We start from the raw sequence: 18,489 nt of genomic DNA, 5'->3' as shown, positions 1-18,489 counted from the left end.
TAGTTTATATATTGAATTCACACCATTTCAAGCTGAAAACAATGATTTACTTTCTAACACACATTCACCCCGCTCACACAAAGACACGTGATAAAACCTGTTTGGAAGTGGACCCGCCACCGAAATATAATAGCTCAAAAATAACAGACCTTTTTACACCACATTTGACTTGTTTGTAAATGAAACACAGCTTGTTTTTGGTATCACGACTTATTCTGCCACCGTGCGGGTCTGGTTGCGGCCGAAACTAGTCAGGCGACTCCGATGAATACTTGTAACGAAATCCCCAAACTCACTCAGACGCTCTTTCTTCACGCGCACTACTACTACTACCCATAACATAGGCACATATTCATTTACCACCCCCCGAAGCTTAGCCGAGCCACTAGTAAATCGAAGTAATAATAAAAATAGGAGGAACTGGTGCAGAAGTGCATTTAATTTCGATTTAAAAAGAGAGGAAAACGGTATACACCTGTGCCAGCCTTTCGAGATAAATAGTGGCTTTGGCACGTTCGGGACACGCTCCATTGAACGATTTTTTCCATACGGTGGGAGCCAAGTCATCACCTGTATGTGACAACTGTAATAGGCCCGAGGATGTGATACATGTGTTGAAGTAATGTGGACGGTACCACCGCCTGAAAAGTATGTTGATGCCAAACATTCGATTATTTAATGGAGGTATCAATGTTCTTTTGAAGCAACCAGTATCTGTAGAACCTAAGGTTTTGCATGTCTTTATGAAAATGTGCCTGAGAGAGAGGAATGAACGAACGAGGAACTTTGTGTAAAATGCAGTAAGATTGAAAGAAAATAAAAATTGATAGAACCCATGGGGCTCGCACATTTCACCTTGACTGTACGAAAGCCTTCGGATCTTAGACCCGCAATGATGAAATTGGTATCGGACGTCTCGGCACCCCTAGTCTATCTAACTGGTGTGCCTCCTGCGGCCCATCGTCTTGGTATAATGAGAGGCAATTTTTGAGCCGGTAAGTCACCTCCAACTTAACCACATTTTTTTGTGTTTTTAGGCAGGTAGCTATAGTTTTCCATAGCTACTGAAGGAAAAAGATTCCATTTAACATTTTTGTACCAGTAGAGTAGTTATCTCCACAATTTTCTAGTTTTGTTGCTACCTCGGGCCGTCCAAGTCTGTTATTGTATAGAACATGGGTGGCCATTGGTAAAGATAGCACATTCAAGATCAAAGTTCTTAACAAGGCATCTGCATATTGGACCTGTCTCCGGACCCGGATCTCTTCCCATGAAGTTGTCCCGTGAATTACTTTTAATTCTTATACTTAAAACTTACGTCTTAAGACTAAGACCGTAATGTGGATATCCGAAAACGGACCAAAATCCGAGAGGAGTGACGAGTGCCTCAATAACGAGGCTAGAGTGGAGCCAGGCAGGCCACTTGGCCAGAAGAAGTGACGGCAGGTGGACTAAGGCGGTGACAGAATTTTGGCCAAGGCCAAAAGAAGCGTGCGTCGTCCGGAAGCACGATGGGTCGATGAAATAGTAAAGGGTCGAGTCTGACGAGGCTGGCTCAGGACAGTAGAAATTGGCATGAGAAAGGCAAGGTCAATGCCCAGCATTGGGAGGACAAAGGCTGTGGATGATGATGATGACGCAGACTTTATTTATTTATTTATCAATTAATACTATTATGAGTGTGACTAAGGCCATGCTAGAGAGAATACGGAACTAAGTAAGTAAATTGTTAGAAGCGACTTACGGGTCGTCGCGTCGCCCTGATAGTATAATAAATAAATAAATAAATAAATCTTGGGACAACTCACACACGGTTATCTGATCCCAAGCTAAGCAGAGCTTGTGTTATGGTAACCAGACAACTGATAAACTTACTTATATATTTCTAAATACATAAATAATATAGATAAATTACACCCAGACACAGAACAAATGATCGTGCTCATCACACAAACATTTGTTCTGGGTGGGAATCGAACCCACGACCTCCGATATAGCAGTCAGGGTCACTAACCACTAGACCAACAGGCCAGTCGAGTATGTTTATGATGTCATTACTTTTTGGGACATATTTAACAGTTATTGATTTGACATTAAAATTCATGTTATATTTGTTATTCGCTGTTAAGGTCGTTATGTTCAAAGGCTGGTCCTTGAAAAAGAAACCTGTGTGACGTTACCCGTTTTATTATAGCTGCACACTGCACATATACATAAGTTCGTAAGGTAAATCAATATTAGGTGCAGCGCAGACGACAGACTATCCGTGACGCACTTTTTAGTCAGTGAAAATAAAACCTATGCAATTATATGCAGTAACGCACACGACGCGCAAATGTTCAGCGAACATACGTCTGCTTCAACGCGCACTAACGCAGACGGCGTTCACTTTAGTCGGTAAACCGGGCAACCTGCATTTGCTAGGGGTGGACATAACGCACGCGATCATAGCGCCAGAGGTCAATGTAACACCGACAGAATGATCAAAGATGTGCTTCGTGCGCGTTGAGTCTATGAAAAAGCCGCGACCGACTTTTTGCGCGCCATGCAGACTTTTTGAGCGCCAGACTCGATCACAAAATAAGTGTGCCGTCTGCGCTGCACCTTATCAATTCAAGAAACAAAATATCAATAGGAAAAATCGTGCCATTGCGATTTCCATATCAACTTATGACTTTGTTCTAGTCAATTACCTTATCAATTGTAACAAACAACGATGACTAATCTCAAACAATGAGGCGTACTTCCATTACATTCGTAAAAAGCAGCTACCTACAAGTTCGAGTACAAACACATTCAGTACAATACGTAGATATGAATACAATACGCAGATGTGAATGCAATACGCCGAAATGAATAATACGCAGAAATGAATAATACGCCGACCAATACCTAAGCGCCTGTTCAAAAAAGATCTATGACATAATTTATGTCATGGATCGATAGTAAGGGATGATTTTATATCACACTGTCTGCTGTACACTCGACCCCTGCTAAATCTTTTTTTATTTTATAACAAACAATCATAAAATAGTCCGCCTTACCAGGTTTTTAGTTTGGCACAAAAACAGTCCCTTAAAAAAATGTTTGAACACCCTCCCCTTTCTTCTTAATACAATAAACAACGACCAGACGGACTTTATCTCGCCCTACGGTTGATAGGTAGAAAACACAAACTAGAATATGATTTCTTCTTAAAAGTAACAACAGCTAGAAAAGCCTCTTCTGCAAGTTTAAGTAGTAGTGGATTCAATTCTTTTACAACTTACTTCTAAATTGATACATGTAAACATTTCTAATGTTATTCGTTCATAACACATTCAAAACGTACATTGGTACAAAACAACATAATTCCGCCGTACCTTTATATTCCGCCGTATTGTCAGATACAATGTAAGTATAAAGACCAAGCGTTATGAAAAACGCGTCTCACGCAAGAATAATCCTAAAATCGTTAACGGAATCGTCTTAAGCGAGAGAGAGATAGAATGCTCAAAAGACCGCTCGCTCACGCTCGTCTCACAGTGCTTGCTAACCGGTTAGAGAACTAAAAATACTTAGTTCACTCTTCCCATTCTTGGCGTTCTTATTTTTACAGGAAACCAGTTAAACTTAAAGCATTATTCAGGTATAATTTCAACCTCGGCTTCAAATTGGTAAATAATTCGTAGTTGTAAAATAAATACATACAATAAAATTAAGACAAGTCTGTGTTTTACTTTTCTTTCCAAAAGAAAGGCTGAAAAAGTATACTCCATTACAATGTGATTAAAGATAAGTAATCAAAATGTTACTTGCTATTTTATTTCCAATCAATCATAGAGGTTATCAATCAAGCTATAGTAAGAGCAAAGCAGAGCGCGATAATTACTACGCTTATCCCACAATGCTCAATTATACAATCCGTGAGCGTGAGTAATGTTTCGGCTCAATCGTATGTACTATTATTATTACCTCCGACGACAGCCGACTGCGTTGCTTGCCACTCGAGCCGATCGAGCGAGGTCATTACGGACGAAACAAAATGGGACCGCACCATTCTGATAATATACCACTATGTTAGCCTGATAGTTATTTATGCCTATGTTGAAATGGCGTCGCTTACTAACCGTGCGACAGAGAAAGATATATCGACTGCTGCTCTTTCTTACTAGTTAGAAAGAGACGGATTACTCTGCTGCCGACCACCGCTAGGAATTTGCCAGCAAACCAACCAATACTGGCAGTCGGCCATACTGGCACTGGCAGCCACGGCTGTCTGTGTTTGCCTGTGAGTGAAAGGATCCGAGTTAAGGTCTGCCTCAGTCATCGGTAAAATTACCGTGAATACCGTTTGTTGTGCGATCGAAGTTCTCATGATAATTATTAGACTTGTTATTTACATAATTAAGTTGATTCAAACATAACCCGTTTGACATAGTCGTCAGTTATAGCCAATGCGTTCAGTGACTATCGTGTCGATTCGATGCAATGCGACTTTATTTGACAGAGCTCCGTTGGTTTATTTAGCCGGCCATTTTGTATTTTCGTGCAAAAGCAAAGTGAGTGAAGTGAAGTGACAGAAGGTCGCGGAAAACAAACGATTTGCATTTTGATTTCCTAGTGTTAGTAAATGTTGTCTCTAGGTTATAATAGTACGCAGTAAAAGCCGGGAAAGCGATTCTTCATGTTGGTTATGTAGTAGTGGTGTGAAATAGTAAACTCAGTGTTGTATTTGGATGTAAACTAACGTGAACTTGCATGAGCTGTGCCGGGTTGGATCTATAATAAAATTTGGACAATCACAAACCAAAATACAGCGATATTACAATAGAAAAATCATTATTCGATTCCAGTTTGATGTTTAAGTAGTAATGATTGTGAGTATACTTGATTTCTATTAATGTTTTGCAGCATGTAAACATTGGTATCCAGTAATCAATCTCTTATATGAATTCAATGAAAGAGATTACGAGTCGTTTTGGACTTCTTTTTCGAATAAAATGAAGTACTAATTGATATTTTTTATAGGTTTTAATGTTGCACACCAATGAAAACAACATGTAGTGCATCATCCCAAATTATAAAGCTTTTTAATTTCTTTTTTACCTGTGATTGTGAATGTGTATTTGTTGTTAATTTACTAACAAATTATCTGTGAATGAGATTATAACAAAAAATGTCTAAAACAAGCTTTTCAATTACTTAATGGTCCCAAATTCATAGTTTTTGGACTGTGGACGGGCTGTATGAAGTGATGCCTTGTCCAAGAAATAATAATTCTTATTAATTTATTGTAGAATGATAGCATATTAATACTATTTGCTACATTTCACTAATATAATCATCTTCCTTATACAGTTAACTTAAATATTCATATAGGATTATAACTTGTTCACAGGTATCGTAGATGATGGCAACTAAACATGCCCCTGTTTTATCTTCGTCACCCACAAACAATGATTCAGGTTAGTTTAATGGTGGTAGTTACTAATATTATTAAATTAAATAGTGTATTACTAAGCTTACATTAAAAAATAACTTAACTAAGTAAGTATTATCTGTACATAATACCTATAAATACATTTTATGATCTAATCAGTAACGCAAAAAACTAAATATTTAAATTTGGAACTTATGACAGTCTATGAAGTCCATAAAATGAGGTCATAGTTAAAAAAAAACTAGATTGTCAGTGTATATGTAGTTAGTTTTCAATAAGATTAGCTTGTATTCATCTGTTGTGTTGTTGTTAGACTTTTCGGCCTTATAATGTTCTAGTTATCACTGTACTTGCAATTGCTTAGGTACTTATAGAAAGAAAACAATCTTGGTTTGTCTATTTGCCAAAAACACAGTTAAAAAAGAGCAATGTGTAAGAACTATAGAACTTAGTCAATCAAATACAGCACTTAAATTTAACAGTAGTTTATTTATTGAATAAATGCTTAAGTAAAACTTAAATCCAAGATTGTTTATGTATCTTTGTAAAATTTTAAAATGTAACAAACTTAGGAAAATTTATAATAATTCATAACAGCAATGGGACAAATTAATTAACCAATAACCATAAGATATTAGATTAATCAAATTGATAGTTAATATCAAAATTATTTTAGATCTAAATAAATAAATTATTATTAAAATTATTAATAATGTAAGAGTTTGTTTCCTTGAACAAATAAAATGTGTAGGTATTTAATCCAATACACCTTAGAAACTGCTTTTTAATTAAAGCAAGTTTAAAAAAAGTTTATTTCCATATCCTATTAGATTCTAGCTGTTATTTTAGTAGTATATCATATTGTACTTTGAGATACAACTTACTTTATTTTTTTAAGTTTGTTAACTAAGTTCTTGAAACTTGATGAAAACTTTTATTAAACCAATTAATGACAACTATTTCACATTAAGTGAAAAAAATATCAAATAAAATCGGTTCATCATGTCCTAAGTTCTGATGCAACAAACAATATAAAAAATACAAATAGATTGAAAATAACTCATTCTTAAAGTTGTTTTGGAATTTTATATGCCTTGTGTGTTTCGAAAATCTCTACCTGTATGTAACAGGAGATAGAGTCATTCATACTGGCAGCTCTGACTTAATCAAGCTTATAACACGCCATCGTTTTTGCATCGAGAGTTAAAAAATATAATTACTAAATATTGTAGCTATCAGCTATGTATGGAAATGCTTAGTAATATTTAGATAAAGCATGCTTATGAATGTTTCTGTAGATTTCTCTGCTTTAGTGGATGTTTTGGCTGGTTAACTTGTAGATAATTATTTATGTTACAAAATATAAGTATTTCAAAAAAAATATTTTGCTGGTTTTAAGTTATGATGTGCAGAATGACTTGATTGTTAGTTGAAGTAGAGAGTACTTAATTATTTTTTCTCTACACTTATTTTAAGTACTGAGTTTTATGAAATTATTAAAAATCTAGCTGACATGTGCTCATACGTTTTTGTAAAATATTTGTCAAATTTGGTTTATTCTTTTCTGAGATAATATATTTACATATTAATCGATCTTTATATTCTTTTTGTCACATGACGCTTCCCGCTTTGGGTTGAGCGGACTTTTACTGACTAAAATCCACATCCATTCTTTTGCCTTTTGTATACGCCGTTAACTTTTCGGAAAATCCCTCGGGCCCATTATAAACTTAAAAAAGCATGTCAAGGGCGAGTTTGACTTGCGTCACTGAGAGTTCCGTACGAAATAGACTAAAGAAAAACAAGTTTTGCAAAGAAAATAGTCACCTATAAAATTTATGACTTTACCCAAAGCTTAACTTTGATTTAGATTTTTATTATTTGTTGTTTTGTGGTAGCAGAAATGTATATCAAATGTGAAAATTGGAACTGTCTAGATATAACGTAACAGCTAAACATAGAGGCAGAAGAGCCCACTATTGAGGTCCCTAGTTCAAGGTATCTTTTCGGTACAGAAACCTAAAATTTAAATATTTGAGACATTTGAGTAGTGATAAGTCCATTATGGAAATAGACAGCAAGTAGAGATTAATACTTCAGTATGTAACAATCTCAATTTCCTAACTTATCCTTATATTAAACTAACGGTCGCTCGCGGCTCCACTCGCCCACGATCGTTTAACTACTTTTCGCGTGAAAGAACAACATACTAAATGTAATTTACCTTTTTAATATTAGTAGAATTAACGTCCTCATATTTAATTAAGTCTAAACAAATAATCAGAATTAAAAAAAATCATTCACCTATTTAAACTAGATAATCAGAGTGATACAACTTCATAAGATGCGATTTAAAAAACAAGACCGATGCAATACTAGAACTATTTTAGCCCTAAGCGTGACGTATTCTCAAATCATGACTAGGTTTATTTTTGACTATCGTAAAAGAATGTTTTCCTTGCTGCGCCCCTCGGTCTGCACGTCTAGCCGAATGGTAGGTCACATCTAGGGCATGCAATTAGCGTAGGACGTTCTTACCAATAAAAAAGTTAGAGATATGATTATACCGGCAAAGCGATAAAAAATTGAATTTATGTTCTTTTTTCAATTTGAATTATATCGGTATGGCTAGGTCGTTGTAGAGCCAAAAATAATGGCATTTAATCAAGGGAGTTCTTAGCTTCGTTTGACAAGGAAACTGGTGGCGGGAAAATGGAAATCCGATTCTTAAAAGAAGCTATCAATTACCCCAACGAAGTCTTTGCAATTCTGCTAAAGATAGATTAGGTTAGATTAGAATATTCTTTATGTCTTATCTCTTACACCATGGAATTGCAGCTAGAATGCAAAATATTTGTCATGTAATTTATTCTCGGGGGGGATTTGAAATATATATTTTTCAAACGATTTTAAAAAGGGTTTCAATTTCTGTTTTTTTTTCTTCACTGCGTCGTTGAATAAAGCTTGATTATGTATGTTTATCACGATTTTATTGCCAATACTATGAATGTTATATTGTTGTTATAATATACAAGGGGCCAGCCAAAATTACGTCACACTAAAAAGAAATAAAATCCAAATTCTTAATTTAATCGCTTAACTTGATTTCTCAGTAAGGTATAGTATACATAAAGATTTTCCTGCTCCAGCGCCCCACGCTTTTACAATCAAATATTATGATAATTAAAAAGCACTTCAGCCCAAAAATAGAGAAAATTTGAACTTTTTAATAAATAATCGTGGAAGTATTTGGGGGAGGCCTTTGCCCAGTAGAGGGACACAGGGGGCTAGAGAAAAAAAACATTTGTCCTACTTATATTATAAACGCGAAAGTTTGTATATTTTATGGATGTTTCTAACTCTTTCACGCAAAAATGACTGAACGGGTTAATACTGGTATTATATAACCATGATTAACACATAGGATAGTTTTTTATCCCGAATTCATGTTCCCGTAGGATCATTTTTGAATCGTAGCGGGCTGGTCCGCTGGCAACAGTTAGTCTATAAAGGTCTTGTGCATCTTCATTTTACACGGCCAAGCTTTTATGGTAAGGATGAAACCGGTCTTAGTAGGCTCCTTGGGGCACTGTGAGTAAGGTCTAGCACTCGAAGTGTATTTATTTCAATCTTTGAATACTAGTAAACATTCCCGACTTTAAAGTTTTTTAGCTACCGCTCTTCTTTTTTCGTCAATCTATAGGCGATGGTTAATATATTGAATAAGAAATTTTTGTCCCTTTTACGCTTTCTCGTTAGTTTGCTATAATGCCCCAAGACAGGCCGTGTCGTTTACCTATGCTTCATTAATTTAAGTACCTACTTAAAATAGTTGATCGATTTTAGTGTCTTTTTTCCTTAAAGTCAGTTTAAAAATAAAACGCGACGAAAAAAATTTAAACAATAAAGATTAGCACATCAAATATACTACAGAAAGAGATTCAAGTCGCTTGTATTAAGTGACATCATCGTTAGCCTAGCCTTATCCCAACTATGTTGGGGTCGGCTTCCAGTCTAACCGGATGCAGCTAAGTACCAGTGTTTTACAAGGAGCGACTGGCTATCTGACCTCCTCAACCCAGTTAACGGGCAACACGATACTCCGTAGTAAGACTGGTTGTCCGATTTTCTAGCTTCTGAGTACCCGTAACAACAATGTTTTATTAAATAGAAATACTCAACAACCAGGGTCCAAAATTTAACGTGGCTTCCGTCCACGGACCGACCGTATCAAGTATAGCTTAACCTGTTTTGCATTATTCACGCAAAAGTGTTGCAACTATAGCTATTTATTTAATTTATTTCTCAGCCTGGAACCAACCCTCAGATTTAATATCCGGTTCAATCTGTTTTAGAACTTATTTACCAGTAATAAAGTGCTAAATGCCTTCCTAAAGTCTAATAAAGGGTGGAACAGGGAGAGGGTACTATTGTATTGATGTGACTCAGGACCCTACGAACGATATTTAGGTATAGTTATGTTTTGTAAGAGTATGTTGTTATGAGTCCCCAACATGAGGCTCTAATGGGTTAGCGAAACGGGTGAAAATAGCACTATTCTCATCGCACTATGAAGATAAAACAAATAGAAATAAACTGCACGGATAGCCGAGTGGTATAGGTTACCGCATCAAATCCCCTGTTCGCGACCTAGCTCGGGTTTGATTCCCGTGAAGCATTTGATCGTTCAATACTTGTCCTAAGTCTTGATGTTTTCGTGCATGTGACTCGAATGTTTGTGGAACACACGGTGATACAAGGATTAGATTTCTAAGTCCGGCAGTCGATTTTGACAAAAAAAAATCAACGTTAAACAATTGAAATGAATAAATAAGAAAACTTCAAATATTTTTATAGTAAGTATCTCGACTGAAAGTCTTGTATCCTATGACGTAAGATGTAAAATGATTTTTGCACAAAGCAAAACGTAATATTTGATAGCCATATGACATATTGTTTACAAGAGTAGATATAGAGCAACAGAAAACTCGAGACCACACACCTTAGATAAAACCTTATAAAAAAAAAAACTTTGAGAAATATCTCATATAATATATCATATAATAATATTGCTTTACAACTACAACTTAATATAATACACTAACATGCACACTTGTTTTTCTGTTTTTTTTTGCACTACTCCCGCGTTGAGGAATTTAATCCTTGTGTCCCGGGGGGTTTCACAAACTTTCAAGTCACATGCACAGAGACACCCAGACTCAGAACAAGCATAAATGGATCACACATATGCTTGTCCTACGCAGGGACCCGCGACACATCGCGTTCAGTGGGTTTGGTGTGGTGACCTCAACCACTCGACTATCCGTGCAGTGATAATCAATTAAACGTCTTATAGATGTATCTCTTTGTGGCTGGCCTCCCGCACTGTCGACCGGGGCCCCAATTCCGATATTTACAATTGCCGATGATTGAATGGAAATTGGATTAAATTTGACAGTATTTTTATTCAGTCAAGGACGGAAGAGTCATTGCCAAAACAATGAATTCCAAATTATTGTGTTGGCAAAATGCTTAACAGAATTTGAATAGTGTCAAATTTAATCCCAATTTCTAGCATCGGCTATTGTACGTAGCAGAATTAGAATTAAAATTATTAATTAAAAATTGTAGATTCATATATTTTATTGTGAAAATGGGGATGACCTCAATTCGTGTCTTTTTTTATGTTCAAAACTTCAGCTTGGATGAACCGTTAATAATCATTCTGATTTATTTAATGAGCAATCTACTGTCAGAGCATAAGCATCATAAGCATAAGCATCCTGAATTCCAGAAAGGATTTTTTCATATTTTTATTCCATATCGCGCATATTCCTTCCTATGCCCTTAAAAAGAGCGAAACTCACTTTCTGAAATTAAATTGGGAATTATAATTGTTGACATTGCTAGCGGTTAACGTCTGGACGTGACGCGACTTGTTGGCGAGATGTCTGCCATTAAAAATGTAATTTATGCATCTTAAGCGATTAGTCAGGACCCTGACCGAGGACTAAGACTCTATAAAAAAATGCGTTTACTTATTTTATTATAATTAGCTAAACGCAGCGCGTAATAGTTAATATTCAATTTTCTTCCATAGTTTCGTTCCTTTCACAATTTCCATTCCATTTGCCGGGATTCACGGATTCAATTTTAGGGACATACAGTATCAAAAAACTGTTATAGGCTAAACTTTGTTCCGCGTGAAGGTATCAAGCTGAAATTTAGATGAAATCAAGTAGATAGGGTCTACAGTCCCTTAACGCTGTGGAAAAGATAAGTCCGTTTATGGCACTAATTTTCGACACGGAAAGGAACCACAACATATATTATAGGGTACTTTCCGTACTCAGAATCTTAAAACACAGATAAAGAAAACATGACGAAAACCGTAATTTGTTACGGCATGCAAAAATATTGATTTTAATATATTTAAGAACGTTTGCTTAGTCATATGCCAAAATGATTATGGAACCCTCGGGATCCGACTCGCACTTGGCATTCTTTATTTGGTAATTAATTCAGAGTGTTATTTCAGATATGTGAGGCCAGTCTGATGCCTATAAACACTAAATATAGAGTAGATACAAATAAATTAAGACATTCAAAACGTTAGTGAGTCATACAAGGAAAAAACTGTTTTGTCTCCAACAAGCGATTGATTTTAAAGTCTTAATCGGAGTTAAGTTTTATCGTTTTGTTTCTCCCTTATTGATTACTTTGTCTAAATGCCTATATAAAAATAGAAACAAAAGTCCGTAGTGTGACGCCATGGTCTATCTGATATACTGTTAAGGTTAATGCAGAGCTAAATAGATACATCAGAATGGCTCTTAACAAACTTTTACTTAAAAAGCTTTATATGGAAATCTGTTTATTCAATTTGTGACTAAATGAACAACTTTTTTTTAAGTGTCAATTTTGAGTATAGGCCATTTTTTCGGTAAATCGTCCCACGATGATGAATACGATTGCTAGCGATAGCTTTTCTAAAAATTATGAGGTTAATGATGTCTATAAAGCTAGAATGATCAAATGAGTAGTAGTTTTCTAAAACGGTTCTCGAAAGTGAATAAAAAATATGGCAATTCTGTTACATTATGTCGGTAGCACTTAGTGAGCTCTAAATTATTAATTGTTACCTTCTCTTAACTGTGTTCACAACTGCACATTGTTTATTGAAACTAATTATACAAACAATGATAAAAAAGTCATATACACTCACTAATGTAAAGAAAACATACAGAAAATGCATTAATTAACATTATTTAATTGCATTTTTCAGATGACGAGGCTCAAGATTCAATAGAATCAAACCACCAAGAACAAGAGAGCAACGATGTCGCTAACATCCTGAAAAGGCTTCAGTCTTCGGGAGCGTTGATTAAGAAGCCAAAACAAGAGTACCGTTGTTACACGTGCGACGAAGACTTCCGAGATTGGGAGGAACTAGAGAACCATTTAATCCAGCACGTGTCTCTGCCCTCCGTGGTCCTCGACAAACTGCCTTCAGACGATGAGGATGGTCCTCCTTCAGATGAAAACTGGACGGATGAAGAGGAAGAATCACCGCCACCGCAGGCCCCCCAGAAAGTCACACCCACTAAATTAGATATTTCAGCACTACTTAAAAAGACTGGCATCTCGCTCAAAAAGCCTGCAGATAGCGATAACTCAGGTTCTGCTCTCAGTAAACTAAGTGGTTTAGGGTTCACGATAAAGAAAGGTAACACACCAATTAAACAAGAACCAGATGGAGAAAATACTAATGATGTCATGCAAAAACTTGGCAAGCTTGGTGGTATTAAACTCAAACTAAAATCAGATGGTAACTCTAACTCCTTCAAAGTTATCAATGGGCTCAAGGATTTCCATGCGTCAGATGATGACGAAGGCAGTGGTGATGAAGCAATCAGAGACGATCCCGACGCTGACTTTGACGAAGACCCAGACAAGTCAGCAGAACATGATGGATCCGGCGAAAATGATTCCGAAGGTGAGAATGAAACGAATACTTCGAATAATCGTAAAACATCAGAAAGCGATGATTCAGAAAAATCATCGAAATTTAAACCTAGCTCGCTCAAGAATTTACAAGGTATGTCTATAGTGCAGAAGAAGGAACCAACAACTTCAGCTAAAGTCCCTGTTAACGATCCCCAGCAAAGAAAACCGCCCGGCAGACCTGCTATAAAACAGACGCCGAAGAGAGGAGCGAATCATCCTTTGTCAATTAAAGAAAATTCGCAGGGTTCAAACACACCATCAAGTACGCCTTCAACTCCAGAAAGGCGGCCTTCACGAGACATTAGTAATGACAGCGTCTCTGTTAAACAAGAAGTCGAGGCAGTTGAGACTCAGTCTTCTAACGTACCTATCTTCTCCACGCATATTAAATCTGAAAGGGCTTCTCCAACGCCAAATGATTCCACCTCCACTCCTGTGCTGGCCAGAGTCAAAACGGAACCCGATATGCCCATAACAGGTCCTGCAGTACCATTAGCGAGTAGTACGACTCCACTAGTACCGGTCGTGCCGAAAGTTGAAGACAGCGGTATGACTGTCATAGAAATAAATGGAGATTCTAATGACGAAGATGATGATTGTTGTGTGGTGTCGGCGACGCCGGCGCCCGACATCAAACCAGTTATTCCTAAGATTGAAAATCCGCCTGTAACATATCCTCCACCTCCGTATACAACTTCGCAATCATCCACGTACAGCTCATCGAGTATGCTCAACACTCGTTTGACAGCGCCATCTACAGAGAAACAACACAACTTCAACTGGAATGCACCGGATTCTAAACCTCCCTTGGATATGTTGGAGAAAAGTGCAGATGACATATTCGAAAGCCTGCTGTCCGGTTCGACGAAAAAGGAAAGCCTTTCTTTATCTGAAGCTAGTGAATACATTTCCTTGGATACTTTAGGTCCTCAACACTCCTGTGATGTTTGTAACACAAGGTTTACGGACATATCCTTGCTTGAAGACCACAGAAGAATGACTGGACACACGAAAGCTCTTGCGTTACCATCGTCTTCATCATCAATGCTTCCATACAGCTCCAGTTCTAACATCCTCTCATCCTTAATACCTGTAAAACAATTAGCCGACCAAGTTGGAAAATTATCTACGATTGGTGGAAGTGGACCTGGCTTTACTCATCAGCAGAATGTCATGATAAATATTCAAGCTTACCCTGGTGGAGGCGGTATGATGATGCCATCTCAGCCGTATAATTCATATGCACCTGGCCAAAACCCCAACCCAGATTACGGGCAACCAGGCCAACCTAATAATATGTATGGGAATCAGGGAATGCCAAACCAATATCCTGGACAAAATTATATGGGCCAACAGGGCTACGGACAGTTCCAACAGCCTATGTCAAAACCAGGGTATCCAATGCAGCAAGGTCAGTATCCACAATCTTCCACCGCATACTCCACGCCTTCACCACTCCAAGGTATGCAGCAAGCTGTTTACGGACAGGCGCCGATGGGCAGCATGAATCCATCAATGGGTCCTCCCATGGGGTCAATGGGTCCTCCCATGGGAACAATGGGACCTCCTGGTGCTCCCTTCGTTCCATCATCAAGTGCAAATGGTTCAATGAAAGTTCCGACCAGCGGCATTAAAATTCAGAATGTTCAGACTTTCCCCGCGGGTCAAACAATCGCGATGCCCGGGCCAGAACAGATGACCCGTCCAGCTCAACCAGTAGCTCCCGGTCAAGTTGTAGGTGGACAAATGAATTCACCAAGCCCGATAAGAATGGCCCCTAATGCGAACGTAACGGGAACTAGACCACGCATGGCCAATCCTAGAGGACCTCGACCTTCTCTTAGGCCAGGTCTTATAGTACAAGGACAGGTCCGACAGCAGAAGCCCGGTATGCGCATGCCGATAAAGCGACCAGGCGGCATGGGTGGTGCCGGACCGGGCCAGAAGCGGCGACCGGACATGCTGCTACCCGGCAAGCACGACAACGAAGACTGCCATGTCATGGCCATGCAGAAACAGAGAGACGGTCTACCTATGATCCACAGCGTGCAAGGCGCGAAAGACAAACTCAATTTAGGCAGCCAAATATCTATAACTAAGAAAACAGTGAACAAGGAGGCCAATGCAATGGCTAACGTACTAGCATCAAGAGGAATATCTGTTAAACAAAAGCAGAAAAGTCGATCTCCCACACCAGAAAGGCCTATACCTCATATTCCTAACCTGGGTGCCGGTGTGAGTATCAAACATACATCAAAATCCAGCAATTTCTCCATACCCGAAGCGAAGGTCGGCGGCGGCATGTTACCCTGCAGTGTATGCAAGAAAATGTTCATGAACCACAATTCTCTACAAGTGCACATGTCGAATGCTCATCCTTTGAGCAAATCATCAGCGTTTAAGTGCGACGAGTGTCCAGCTGCATACCCCAAGTCATTACAACTTCAACATCATAAAAGGGTGTTCCACAACGTCTCAGGTCCCAACCGAGAGCTAGGCTTGCCAGTAGTGGACCTGTCACAGGAAGACAACCTCAAACGGTTGAGTAGTTTAGGCATATATAGTTTTATACCATTAGCGAATAGGGAGCAAGCGGGTGGATGTTTCGGAATTCCAGTAATCTCAGTGCATAATGTACAGAATGGCATTTCAACGAGTTTGCAAGCGTTGGGTGCTGATGGCTTGCTAAGTTTAGGGCCGTTGAAGCCCCTGCCTAACTCATAGACTGTAAAAGACATGTGTTTGGACTCAGTGAGTGTGTGTATATGGAGACTGTGATTCTATAAGTTTTGTGTAGACACGGATTTTTCGTCACAAATTATATTTTTGTAAGAACTTTTTGTTTGTATAGCCTTGGTTAGATAGTGAGGAAATCTGCAAGAAATGTTAATTGAACTATCCAACAATTGGAAATTGTTGATTTTAAAGCTTATTTCCTTTAATAATTATGTAAAATAATTAAGTGTAGCTACAAAGCTTTCCGTTAATTATACTTTAGGTATATGTGAGAAAATAGAAAAACATAAAATAATGTTTTTGAATAATATTCAAATAAAAGAACAGAGATGGAAATATAAATCTAAATAAAGTCATCTCTTATCACCAGGCGATTTTTACAAACATATTAAGCACAAACTATCAACTAATTGATAATCTAGTCAAAAACGTTACTTAAAATTCTAAAACTATACGAATAAACTGGTTATCCTCACTATTTGAATAAAGGTCACATTTACAGAGACATTTAATTTAAATAACAGATTTGTATATCATTAAAGTACATATACTCTATTAATGTAAAGTCAGAGCTTTTTCATAATGTAATTATGTATTTATAACGAATATAACAGGGTGGTGATATTGTAAGAGCATTAAACGTATAACCATAGCGACTAGTCAATCGAAACTAATAAATTAAGTATTATTATCAGATTATAAACCTTCAGATCAAATGAAAAAGAAGCTATAATTACAGTAGAAACAACACTCTGTATAATTTTTTTCAATATGGTTTAAGTATACAATTTTATACTTATTTTGTCTTATAAGCTAACCAGGTAAATACTATCCCTTATTAATGCGAAAGTAACTCTGTCTGTCTGTTACGCTTTCACGTAACACTGAACTGGTTTTAATGAAATTTGGTACAGAGATAGAGTTGACCTTGAGAAAGAACATAGGATAGTTTTTATCCCGGACTTTTGAAGAGTTCTCTTGGAAATGCGATATAACCGACATCGACGCGGGAGAAGTCGCGGGCGAAAAGCTAGTTTTATATAAAGAGACTGCTTACCAACTTATACCAGTCATTTTTCTGGGTAAAACAGACTTACATGGTAAGACTGGCTTCGTTGCAAAGTGGTTATGCCGTCACCACCCTGTAAATGTATAGACAGCTACGTTTGTTATAGCATGGTGTGCGACATTATAAACAAACCGTCAGATTTCTTATTTTTTATCTAGTCTTTGTCCTAATGCTGAGGAAACGCCTCCCTCTCGTGAAATTGACAAGTATAAGTCATGAAAAGGAATATCATTCTCATACATTTGAAGTTATCATACATAATTGTTTGAAGTTTTGTATTCTAATAAATGCCACATTTAAAATGTAGAAATATGTCATACGCACCATGTTAGAACTTAAATAATATATAAAACACTGATTTAACTCATTTAGCAGCTTTCATATTTGTTTAGTTTCTCACAATGTTGACAGTAGAACTGTTGACATGGTTATAGTATTACAACAAATTTTCTGTAATTGCTTTCCTAGCGGGAAAACCCATAGAAAGGGTAAAATAACTAAATTCATGTTTATCGATGAAAGTCATCTTGAATTTGTACCTAAAACCTCATACAGCATGTTTTTCTTCAAGACTATGGCAAATGCTACGCTAATGATTTTGCATCGCCTGTTTTTTAAAGACTTATACAGTCCAATAGTTGGCGCTTTGAAATGGCAAACAGAAATCTTTTTGAATGCCTTATCTGTGGATCTTTTAAAATGTCAAAAGGTACCATGTGCGTTACCACAGTTTGATGTTAAATACTATTTGATAATTATACATTTTATAATTAATTGCATGTTGTTTTCAAACAGGATAAATATGTACTTAAATTGTGTATAAAACATTCTTCAATGTATAGTATACTTAAAGTCGGCTTAAAAAGTCGTTGATCACAATCAGATTTAAAAATCAATTAAGTCTAAAATGTTCTGTAGCTTTTGTAAGCATAATGCTAAATCGATGCTTATTATGTGACTCTTTGTTTCAAGGGTCCCTCCTCTTTAAGTAATATAGTTGCCGTTTTGAAAGATAGATGTCGCTCTAAGGCTTATAGCGACATCTGTCTTTCACGACCGCAACTGTCTTGCTTCAGGAGATGATGATGAAGACTCCTCGAGTGCTTTTTTGTTTGATTGTGTTCATAAACTTCTTTCACTGACTCTGCAGGGGATGATGTCATAAATATGTTTTCCCGAAATGTATTGAAATTAATGTTTGGTTCTCAATAACCTTGATGAATGCTTTTGCGTGTTGTGTTTGTTACACTGAATA

General features: G+C 37.1%; 1 protein-coding gene across 1 annotated transcript; it reads left to right on the top strand.

Annotated features, from left to right (window-relative positions):
* The first annotated feature begins 3,802 nt into the window (after positions 1-3,802).
* On the top strand, positions 3,803-17,063 carry LOC113494251. The gene is made up of 3 exons (XM_026872511.1): positions 3,803-4,859; positions 5,381-5,447; positions 12,708-17,063. Exons 2-3 carry the CDS (start codon positions 5,390-5,392, stop codon positions 16,151-16,153), a joined length of 3,504 nt encoding a protein of 1,167 aa, XP_026728312.1. The 5' UTR covers positions 3,803-4,859; positions 5,381-5,389; the 3' UTR covers positions 16,154-17,063.
* Positions 17,064-18,489: the final 1,426 nt, after the last annotated feature.

The sequence above is a fragment of the Trichoplusia ni genome, chromosome 5 (genome assembly GCF_003590095.1).
Source record: "Trichoplusia ni isolate ovarian cell line Hi5 chromosome 5, tn1, whole genome shotgun sequence".
Taxonomy (NCBI): Eukaryota; Metazoa; Arthropoda; class Insecta; order Lepidoptera; family Noctuidae; genus Trichoplusia; species Trichoplusia ni.
Note: the sequence above shows the minus strand (reverse complement) of the source record. Positions and strands in the feature narration are given on the sequence as shown.